At 25.4% G+C, this 12,761-nt stretch overlaps 1 protein-coding gene across 1 annotated transcript; it reads right to left on the bottom strand.

The window, feature by feature from the left end:
* Positions 1-3,405: 3,405 nt before the first annotated feature.
* On the bottom strand, positions 3,406-12,581 carry LOC112684413 (very long-chain specific acyl-CoA dehydrogenase, mitochondrial). Its single transcript, XM_025555946.1, has 8 exons — positions 12,236-12,581; positions 10,416-10,608; positions 10,125-10,343; positions 7,965-8,086; positions 7,324-7,894; positions 6,910-7,266; positions 6,623-6,835; positions 3,406-3,704 (listed from the first exon to the last, which is right to left on the bottom strand). Exons 1-8 carry the CDS (start codon positions 12,313-12,315, stop codon positions 3,567-3,569), a joined length of 1,893 nt encoding a protein of 630 aa, XP_025411731.1. The 5' UTR covers positions 12,316-12,581; the 3' UTR covers positions 3,406-3,566.
* Positions 12,582-12,761: the final 180 nt, after the last annotated feature.

The raw sequence follows: 12,761 nt of genomic DNA, 5'->3' as shown, positions 1-12,761 counted from the left end.
ATAGATAAAATAAAATAAAAATCCCAGTTATTATGTACAACTGAATAAGGTCTTACGAGTATCATCCATTTAGTAATATTTCTGGGGATCATCATTTGCCTTTTGTATCTGTAAATATGAATTATCTTTTTAATACGAAATTATTCCTTCTGTAGCTTGTAACAACGTTAACGTCAAAAAAATATAGTAAATTTCACGAGTGCGCATGTATAAAAATGCATTGTGTATACGCACATTTGCATATTTTTTTAACGCAAAAACGAGCACTATATCAATCGGAAAAATCTATTTTAAGAGTGGCTGTCTCAAGCCCCTTCTGTCTAAACTTTTATTAATCATGGATATAACTAGAAACCAGATTTTTATGTTTTTACATATTTTTACTGAAAGTATGCGATTCCTATTAAATAAGCTTTCTCGACGATTCATTTCCTATTAATTGATATACGAACATTTTTAGAGCAAAAAAAAAACATAATTCAAGGTTAAAAAATATATTGTGCAAATTAATATGTTTTTTTGGTTAAGTTTTAGGAATATATTGCCATATTGAGGTTGAATTTGAACATTTTATAAAAAAATGTGAAAATGTTTTTAAACTCCGTCAGTCTCTTTCCTTTTTGAGACAAAATGTGCAATGGAATATTAATAAAAACATAACATTAGTAAGAAAATCAATTATTCTCTGATTAGAGATGAGATGTAAAAAGAAAAATTGCATTAATATCCATAAACCTTATACCACGAATTAAGATTGATCTTTATTCTTGACTTACACTAATACACTGACATTTTATACACCTAAAATGGCAAAGGCCTGTTTATTATGAGGCCTTGGAGGGAGGGGGGCGAAACTAATTTTTCTTTTATAAAAACTTAAAAATAATTTATAGTTCATTACCTACAGCTCATGTTTCTGTTGCTCATTCAAGTGAATAAATAAAACTAAAAATACCAAATTGAATTAAATATTTTTATAATAAATATATTTAAAACCTACTGCATGTACAATAAGTATTAATAATAACAACACAAATAGTTCCTATATTAAAATTGTACCTTCAGTTTGAATCATGTATAAAAAAGCAACAAATATTCATAGTAGTAATAGTACCTATTAATTATTTTTTAAAAACTTTAAAAAACAATTAAGATAGGTAACTTAATTTAACAGATATCTAAGTAGAAAACATAAGGTTGGTAAGTAGTCAAATAACAAATTTCAAATTTATATTTTTCATTTTTGCAAATTTGTTGATTATTTCATCAATGGATATCTTTATGCACATGCAGTAAAGCTAAACCTGTTAGTCTATGCTGGCTTATTTTTGATCTTAACCATGTTTTCAATCTACAAAAATATATTTTTGACCAATATTTGCAAGTTAAAGAATATGGAAACAAATATTGTCAGTTATTATGATTATTATTTGGCTTAGGGGATTCTAGCTCTATAAAATACTCAAATATGCATGGTCAGCAATGATTGTCACAGTAGGTGGGTGGAAGCGTATCCTTTAGGTGCAGCAATGGCAGCGTAATTACCCAAACTTTGGAAAGGGAATTTTTCGCGAGATTTAGTTAGCCATGTGTACTACTAAGCGATAATGGCCCTCAGTTTACCTCGGATGTGTGGACAAGTGCACTCAACCGATAGGGGGAGGGGTGGACTACCCCAGTACACCACCCGAAAGCCAATTCGGTAGAAAGACGTAATCAGGAGCTGAAAATGGGTCTGCGAGCACTTCTGGTGAACGATAATCATCGTTCATGGGACCAGAAACTTTCTTCGGTTCTATTTACATTGCGCAACCGAAAGAACGACATGGTCGGTATTTCACCGTCAGTTTCAGTGTTTGGACACGAAACTAAAATTCCGGGAGATTGGGCACTAACCGTGAGGTCTGATAGTGCGCCGTGGGTTCCGGCAACATCGGACATAAACACGGGTGCCGATAAATCGAAAGAAAACCGGCGTGCGTTTGCTGTCGGGGACCAGGTTTTCGTTAAGGCACACTCTCTCTCCAAATCCGATCAAGGTTTCCACGCGGGCTTCGCCGCGAAGTGGACAGGCCCGTCACACTTAAGGAAAAAACTGAGGAAAGGGGTTTTCTGGACAGATCAGAACCCACCGCGCAAGGTGCACGTCTCGTTTAAAACCCTCACACACGAACTGATACTCGTTCCGCAGTCGTCCAAGAGAATGATATATTTGTTATGTTTTTTTTAAAGAAATAAATTTAATTTATAGCAGATTTAAGTCCTGTGTTCTTTTTGAGACACCCTGCATAATATAAAAGATATTCGACATATCAACTAGATTTTAGATACCTACCTAATTAGGTAAAATAAATATTTAAGTAGTCACTATTAGTTATGACTTCCGTGATGATATATTTTAAATTAAAAATTACTAACATTACCATTTTTTACATGCATAAATATGTACACATATACAGTCTTCATTTCAACTGATAAAGAAATACAATATTAGTATTTGAGATTAAAATCACATAATTGTCAGTTATTTAGTTTGTTGACAAGTAAATATAGATTCATTCTGTTGTGATGATAACTAGGAGATACAAGTTGAACAAAACGTAGTGTAATAAATATCCAATTAACTGCGGAATTTGAAAAATATGATGAATGATGTGCAGAAAAAAAAAACTAAATCAAAGAATAACTCATCGTTTTGGCATTTCTTTAATTTCCTTCTTTTAAGCAGGTCACTTGAAAGCATGTTTTACTGTAATAATCTTTTGTAACCAATGAAAATTTAAACTAATAAATACCATAAAAACCTCAATTTTAAAATATTCCAAAACACTGACAATAAGCAAAAATAATTACAATTAGAAATGTACAAAAAAAAATTAAATGTTTAAAAATAATCATTTCTACAGTGTAATTTTTTAATTAATACATATAATTAATGTCAAATCTATTGATTATAAATTAAGAAATTTTAGAAAATAACATTAGATTTAAAAGGGATTTTTTATCAACATATGAATTTAATATAAAATATTTATGCATTTATAATTAACACGAATTTGTTGTTTTATATACACATATTTATTTACACAATCATTTTACTATTTTACCGGCTACCACTAAAATAAATATTAAGTATAAATACATACAGAATAAACAAAATTTTTAATATCACAATCAGTATATATATTTATCAACATTGGAAAATATAATAATTAATAACAAATTAAAACCAAATATTTTGCACCAGTCGGATAGTATACATTGTTAATGACATAAGAACAGTAAACAGTAGAAATATACTTGATAACAATTTTGAATAAAAATCTAACCACATTTAAAAATATATGACAAAACAATAATTTAAAAAAATTACAATAATAAAGTTAAAAATAACAAAATTGATAGTTTTATTTTGACACTAATTGAAAACATACATATATAGTTAAGAAATGATTTTATTTGCCAATAAAAATATGAATCATACCTTACTCTGATTACAAGGGATTTCATCTTTATACAATTATACAATTTAATAACATTTGAACAAAATACTCAACATGGAAAAATTACAAGTTAAGAGGATTGGGTTGAACTAACCCACCATGTTCACATATTTGTTTAGCAATATTACTCATTTTTGAAAAGTTGTCCAAGTGCTTAGCAGATTTTAGTTGCATCAAATTATTTGTTACTCTATCACTGGCCTAAAAAAAAAATTAAATTAATTAGATTTTTGAATAAATATTTATATATATATATAATTGTACATATTTGTAAATCACACTCTTAATGATACTATACCAATTTCTTGAACTTAGATCATATAATGTAAGCCAATTTAGGACTTGTGTAATAGTCAAAACTTAATCAACTTTATATATGAAAGCCTTTATTTATCATATTGTACAATATTTTGTTTATATTATTAATTTATTTTTTATTTAATTTTTTTTAAATTATTTATTTATTTTAAATTTCAAACACTGTAAAAAATAATTAAGTCTAAAATTAGTTGATATTCCAAAATTTGAGTAAATTTAGGTAATACAAATAATTAACATTATTAATGTGTCGCATCCAAATTGCATTAATGACCGTTTTGCGAAATGGACAACGTTTATATCCATTTCACTAAATGGAACCATGATTTATCCACTTCCCATAATCACACGATATGGATAACATTTCACTAAAGACGATGGAACTTGTTTTGTCATTTAGAGGTCTAAATAGCGAAAAAAGTTTTCTGTTTTATGATAAATAAGTTAATGATGAAATATTATATATTTTATGTAAAATCATAAGAATTAAAAATTATTTACTTATTAATACTAGTTAATGCACAATGATGTCGTATTCCGATATCGATATCTATGAAGGTCGTAGTGACATATACTCATAAAATAATTAATTGTTAAATACTTAATAATTTTAAATGTATGCATATTTTCAGGAAGCAATTACACAATAGTCGGAAGTACCTAGAAGAAAAATAAATAATGTATCTGTAATTTTAGTTTTATTTTTGTTTATAATAATATAATATGAAAATTTTTTTTATACTTTTTATTTCTCCTTTTTTAAAGTAAGAAACATTAATTCCAAAAAAAAAAACCTGTCAATTAATTCTTTTTAAGTCTATAAATTATTATAAATTAATAAATTATATCGATATACCTATCGTTTGTCAATATCACGATATGATATCGATATTAATGAACCGATATCGATAACGGAAAAAATATTGTTGTGCATCACTAATACTTGTAGAGTAATTGAGGCGCAATTATATTAACTTTGTATATATCTAGTAGGGTAGATCCATTTTTTTTCTGCGGGGGGGAGTGTTTAAGAGTAAGTTTTTAAGTGATCTTAGTATATCTTAAAACGAGGTCATATGAAATAATATTACATTTAAAATAGTATTATTATTATGTCCCGTATTTAATGAAAATTATTTTGTTACTCAATTTTTAATATATACCTAATCATAGTAAAATCAAAATATTTCACTATAATATGTAAATATTAATAAATAATAATCAAATATCATTAAAAAAAAAAAATCTGTGTACGTGGGGGGAGAAAGAAACCCTTTACACCCACACCGTAACTACGCCACTGTATATACCTAATGATGAATTTTTAATTAGAAACAGGAATTTTAAAAATATAATAAAACTTCAAGCTAAGCTTTTATTTATTTCTATATATAAACTCTCTGTTTATTTATTTATATGTAAAATCATAATAATCGATTTATGAGTATAGATTATATTCACCTGTACATTACATTTTTTAACTTTGGGATCAGAACACCGATGAGCGAACAATGTTGTGTACATTTTTTTTTGCATATAATTAAATTTTACTTATAAATTTCAAAGAAAATATGTCGTTTGACGTGAAAAATCAATTTTATACGAAACTTGATTTGTAACCAATAAAAACTACATACCACCAACAAAATTAATGGCATAATTATTGAAATACTACAAGCATAATCTAATAAGTAATTTCATAATTTCAATACTAACTTATTTGAATACCTAATTTTGAATGAATACTATTAAATAAATGAAAATAAATAAATAAAAAAATTAAAAAAATAAATAAATTAATTAATTAATAAAATAAATGAATAAATACTTAGAAATAAGTAAATTTGGCGTGAATATTATTTATTTGAAAAATTTGACATTCATCACATGATTGAAAAGAAAATCTAAATTAGCAAAAGAAAGAACAGAAACGATGAGGAAATTAAGTAAATATACTGTTAATTATTACTATAACTTATGGACTTTTAATTAAAATTATTTTATTACTATAATAATTTTATTATATATGAAAAATGGTGTTATTTATAATAATATTATAGTTTTTGTATTTATAATGGTGTTTGTTGTTAGAAAATGTAAAAAATTTTTTTTTAATTATTAATTTTTTACTAAATTAAATATAGTCTTAATATAGTGTTAATATAATCTTTAAATTCATTAAATAATGTGTTAAGCTATTAGGAATATAATTTAAGTATATTTAAAAAAAAATGTTAGATAAATAGCGAACAAGAAATTTATTTAAAAAAGTAAAAAAAAAAAGTAAAATTTATTGTTTAGCTATTTGAGCATCTAAATGACAGAAAAGTTTCATTGTCTATGTTTGTCTGTTTGCGAAATGTTATCCACATTGCTTAATTATGTGAAGTGGAAAAATCGCGGTTCCATTTCGTGAAATGAATATAAACGTTGTCCATTTAGGAAAACGGGCAATAACGCGATATGAATAAAACATGTACATTTATTTAACAAAAAAAAGAGATATTTAAAATGTACAGATTTGAAATTAATGAATGAAAAATTAAATTATATGTTAAGAATTATTATTTTAATAATTTTTGTTTAGGGTACCAAAATTATTTGAACATTAAGATTAAATCATTAAATTTCTATTCTTTTTTCAATTAATCTTAAATAGAGTTTATTTATTTCATAATAATTATTCAAGACCCTAAAAAAAAAACAAGTATATACACATTAAATACACACACACATACACACACATACACACTATTTAAAGGAAATATATTTTTATTTATTAGATTGCATGCAAAACAAACCTCAGAACAGTAGACTTGAGTTAGTAGTGCTTCATATTCAGCTGACGGCAGACCTAAGTTAAGTGCTCTTGTTGCACGAGAAAGCACAACAGTCATAGTATATGTATCAATAGCTGCTTGGGCTATTCTATTCAAAAGGAATTGCTCATCAAGAATACCTTTACCATATTTGATTAATAATGATTCTATTGCTGGTCCAAATTGGCCAATACTCTAAAAATAATAATAACCAAAAATTTGAAATAGTATTTATTTTCTCAAGAAAAAACAATGGTGAATCTACTCACTTGATTAGCAAGATTGGCAGCATTTGATAATTTTGGATGTACCAAGTGAGTTAGAGAAGGAGCTGAACTGAGTCCAACTGATGACAAAGCTCGTTTTGAGACTTCTCCAAGTATTAATCCCAAATTTGCTGTTGGATTTTTAAACGCTTTTTGTAATTCTTTCAGATGATTACCCGCAAATTGGATACCAGTTAAAGCCACAAAAAGCCTTAAAATGTCATTTGTGCCTTCAAATATTCTGAATATTCTTAAGTCACGCATTACTTTTTCTAGACCAGTACCCTTCATGTAGCCCATTCCTCCGAGTATTTGAATAGCTTCATCACATACATACCAGGCAGATTCAGATGCATAACACTATTGACAAATCATAATGTAATTTGTATATTTTAAAAATAATTATTTTCCAAATACCTTAGAAATCGCTGCTTCTAAATGATAATCAACAGATCCAGAATCCATGTTACCTGATATCATGTAAGCCATACTCTCAGTCACATAATGTACCATAGCCATGCGAGCAAGTTTCTCTTGTATACTTCCAAAAGTATCTAAATGTTTACCAAACTGTACTCTACTAGTAGCATGCTCCACAGCTTTTGTCGTAATTGTTCTCATTGTTCCAGATAAAGCAGCTGCCATACCAAAACGTCCATTGTTTAATATATTCATGGCTACTTTAAATCCTTGGCCAATTCCACCCAAAACATTTTCAATCGGTACTTTGACATCCTCATAATTTACTTCGGCTGTGTTTGAAGCTTTGATACCCATTTTTTTTTCTGGAGGACTGTTGGTTACGCCTCCAAATGCTCGTTCAACAATAAAGGCAGTCACTTTATCAACTGTTTTACCAGTCTTCTCATCAGTCACTGGTGTTTGAGCAAATACTGTCATTATTTCAGCCATTCCTCCATTACTAATCCATATTTTGTTGCCATTAAGTATAAAGTGTTTACCATCAGGAGATAAGACTGCACGAGTTCTAAAATTGAAATATTTTTAAATTGAAAATATAATATATTAATAAAAATAACACTTTTTAAGCATCATACTTAATTGAACCAGCATCACTGCCAGACGATGGTTCAGTCAGACAAAATGCGGCAAACTCTTTATTAGATACTCTTGGTAAATATTTAGCTTTTTGTTCAGGTGTTCCAAATAATAATATTCCCTGTGAACAGTTAAAAAATAACATTCAAATTCATTTTTATAGCATAGTAAAAATGATTTTATCTTATAGTAAGAGCTAACATTTAAATTTATTTTATAATAGAAAAATATTATCTATTTTTCTTTTTTTTATACTAATTGTAATTTATACTTATAATTTGAACATGGATTATTATTATCGTAAAACCATTATGAAGATTATGTTTCAATACATTTGTATACTTCACAATTTTTTAAAATAATTCAAAAATCATATTCATATAGTTTTTAATTAAATTATTAAAATAATACTCATGTTTTTAAATAAAACTCTTAAAATAATGTACATTGAATTTTTGCATGAAATTCCAAAATTAAATTTTTATCAAACTCATAAATAACTTTTAAGTTATGCTACATATTTTATATTGTAAAATAAATAAAAGAGGAAAATTAATAAATTCTAAAATTAAACTTAAATTGTTCAATATATTTTATAAAGAAATATAGTAAATATTAATAGTTAACATGATTATTATAATATAACTGGAAAATTATCTTGTAAATGTGTTGGTCTGAACTTAAAATTTAGCTTAAACTAAGATTCAAGAATATTTTTTAATTCTTTCAAAATATTATTTTAATATACACAGAGAAATATACTTAATATAATTATCAAATTTAATCATTAAACTTAAACAAATTTATTATTCAATTTGAATATAACCTATATAATTAAATGTTATAAAAATTAGGATGAAATATATATTTATTTATTTATTTTAAAGTATATACTTATGAGGGTATTTACAATGCACTATGAAATTTTATGAAAATTAATGTAGATGAAAAGAGAAGGAGAAAAAGACCAAAAACTATAAGGTTGGATGGAATTGAAGATAACATTAGAGTAGCTAATAAATTCAAGAGAGAGTTGAGGGACTGATTCATAAAGAATGTAAGATGATGTTCAACTTTAAATTTTAGAAAGAAAAGACAAGGGTTAGTAAGATAATATATATAGACACAATAAATAATCAATATAAGAACTAATGCAATAGAACATTTATAGTAACAACAAACATGATATAATTTATATGAATCATTCTCAGTCTAATTATGTATTAATTACTTTGTGACAGAAAAAAATATTATTTTACATTAGTAAGCTTTGATTAATTTGCTAATTAAATTATTATCTATCAGTAAATAACAATATTTTTATACTAAACAATAATAAAAAATAACAGTTATAAACTAATAAATTTAATTAAAGTACTAAAATCCAAATCTGTAAATAAATTATTAATCAACTTAACTCTATTACATATATATATATATATATAAAATCATATTATTGTAAATAAAATTAAGTTGCATTAATAAAATATTACTTTATTATTCATTTGTATTTTTAAAACTCACACATGGGGAAATGGGGATATAAAAGCATATTTTGTTGTTAAAACTTGCAGTAAACTTGCTACCTGGAAATACCATTAGACAATACTCCAGGTAAAACCAAGGAATGTAAAAGCCTTATATTTTAAAAATTAAGATAGTAAACAATTATTTCATAGAACATTGATATTGTTATTTATTATGTTATTGTATGAAATCATTTTTTTTTTTTTTTGGTATACCAAATATTTGTGAATAGCAACTTTTTAAAATAAAATTAAAATATATAAGTACAGAATATATCACTCACTTCTTTCAACAACATCATATCTCAAAAATGGACTGTTTTAATTTTATATTTGTATAAAATATTCTTCTGTAAAAAGGAACCAAACCCTATATCTTATCTAAAAAGGATGTCTCACATACTTTTCAATTGGTGTTTTAAACATATTTTAAACAATTTTATTCTATTTTTTAACTTTAAAATCATTCTCCTGAAAATCGAGCTTTTTGAGACGTGACATCGTTGAAAAGAATGAGCGATTTTTGTATATACTCAAATATTAAAAATTAGTAACTAAATCATACTAATACCATTTCTACACTTAATAAAAAAAGTAATAAAAATGTATACTACTAGTAGACTGTATTCTTACTTTGAATCCAATAGACTGATGTGCTCCTAAAACAATACCTACAGCCAAATCATGAGCACCAACAATTTCTACCATTCTAGCATATTGAGTATTACTGAGACCCAAGCCACCAAGATCTTGAGGTACTTGTAAAGAGAAAGTACCCATATCCCATAAACCTTCAAGGGTCTTTGGTTCTACAGTTTCCAATTCATCGTTCTTAAGAGGATTGTTGACTTCCTTTAAATAATTTTATATATTTAGTTGTAGAACTATAAAATATACTCATTAAAAATAAAATTGGTTACATACTTTGAAAAACTTTGTCACAGGATCAACAAGACTAGTTAATGTTTCAGTTTGCTCATCATTTAATACATCAGGATACGGGAAAACTTGTGAAGTTTGTAATTGACCATGGAATAAATTCATTGTAAACGATTTTGATGTTTTGAGATCTTTTTTTGATTCTGCTGCCAAATTTGAAGTAGTTGTCGACAGCCATCTATTTAAAAATATGTATATTTTATTAAGTAGAACAGCTTAGGACTATTAGGTATAAAGGAAAACATAATTTATAAATCTCTTATTTAATAATACAATATATTCAATATAATACACAATAATATAAGGTTTAATTCAAATGGTAATGATGAAAATAAAAAGAAGAGGTCAGCAAATTTAAAATGTTTGATAATATAAATTGACTATTCCAAGATAAAATCTTGATTTAAACATATAATGTTCTTCAAACAAAAATGTAATTAATCATTTTTTTCTGTATTACTATTAAAATTGCACACAAAGGTAATTAAATTTATGTAAATTAAATAATATTCATATATTAAAAATATAATTTAAATATTTTAATACTAAGCTTTTCAATTGTTTATTGAAGTATTTATTTTATTAAAACTTTCATAGATATTTAACAAAGTTAAAATTAAATTTTTTATGAAAGTTTAACTAGAGTTTTGAATATTTTAAAAATAATTTAATATTATGCTATTTTAATTAATTAATATAATTTCTGAGGTATATCTATTGGTATCATAAAAATCACAATCTATAGTTGAAATTGGTAGTACCCACATTTTATTGTCAGTATTTCTTAACAAATGTGTAAATTCAATAAACAATATTTTACAATATAATAGAATATAAAATGAATAAACAGGATTTAAAAAAAGTACACTATGATGAAATTTAAATAAATAGAAAAAATTATAATATAAATACTATAAACTGATTTAATATTTATTAATTAATCTAATAATATTGAAGTAATTAATTTTAAATAATTGATAATAGTTGGCATGTATATCATAATAAAATTTGTATTTCACTTCCTGATTCTTACGTTAGTTTTATTTAATTGGCATTGTTGTTCTATTTTTAGTAAAAATAAAAAATAATTTAATGATTCATTAATAAAAACCATTTTATAGAGAGCACAAAGGACACAAATTAGATAATTGTTATTATTAAAATAGTCTATTAACATTTTTAACACTAATATATTTTAAATTAAAATTAAAATTCTTAAATTACTACATGAGAAATTAAATCAATGTATATTTTTTAAATTAAATGCAATCAAATAATCAATAATAAAAATTAATATCAAAACAGCTAATACATTAATTTTAATTTTAAATAAATAGTAAGGAACATTTTTTTTTAACTAATAATTCAGTTTATCAACCATTTAAGCAGATAAATTAGGTATTTTGAATACTTTTAAAAAACAATTCAAGCATAATTGTTTTTTATCAATGTAATTTACATAGATTAATGAGACCAACATATTATTAAACTTTTATTTAATAATTATCTCCATGGATTTTTGTATGACAATATTTTCTGTTTAAATCTCTCTTGTTATTAGAATATCATCATCCTTTATTAATATTATACCTGAAACAGTTCAGATCAAAAGGCCGTTTTTTCACACTATTGTCTGCTTATTGCCTAAACAACTTATTATATTATAAACCTACATACCTTCAAAGTTCAAATGGTGATTATGCAAAATTAATTAAATGGGTATAATATATTAGAAGAAATAAACAATGAGCTATAGTGTTAATGTTTACCACTGAAAATATTTGTAAAACAGTAATAAGACGTACCTTCTAGCTTTTTGGATAGTCCTGTATTCCTCTAGGGATTTTAATTGCCTATGATTTATTTTATTGTAAACTTTGAGCATTTTAATATGAAATAGAAGTAGTTGTTGAAACAAATTGCACCAGTTGCAACAAGGAAGTGAGCTGTGACTAATGGTAAATTTCTGACTAATCACATATATAGCACTGTTGCGTGCGTAACAACAGCACTGACTGCCAGCAATATATTTTTCTTGACGAAATATCGTTATATGTTATAGCGCAAGGACGAATGCGTATTAGATATGAACAAAAACAATAAAAACCAACAAGCCAAGGAAATCGTGAAGACAAAAACAAAATAGATAAGAGAACTTCAGTTCACGATAACAGGGCAAAGACACTTGGTGTATTACCGACTATGGCCTTGAACACTGTCTTCAAAGGGGCGCGGCAGAAGTTATCTCTTAAATAACTCATATCACGGAACAAAATATAATTGCGTAGATCTATTAATAAATAATTACTAATAGGTCTATGTATAATTGTA

The sequence above is a fragment of the Sipha flava genome, unplaced genomic scaffold (genome assembly GCF_003268045.1).
Source record: "Sipha flava isolate LNK unplaced genomic scaffold, YSA_version1 249_pilon_pilon, whole genome shotgun sequence".
Classification (NCBI taxonomy): Eukaryota; Metazoa; Arthropoda; class Insecta; order Hemiptera; family Aphididae; genus Sipha; species Sipha flava.
Note: the sequence above shows the minus strand (reverse complement) of the source record. Positions and strands in the feature narration are given on the sequence as shown.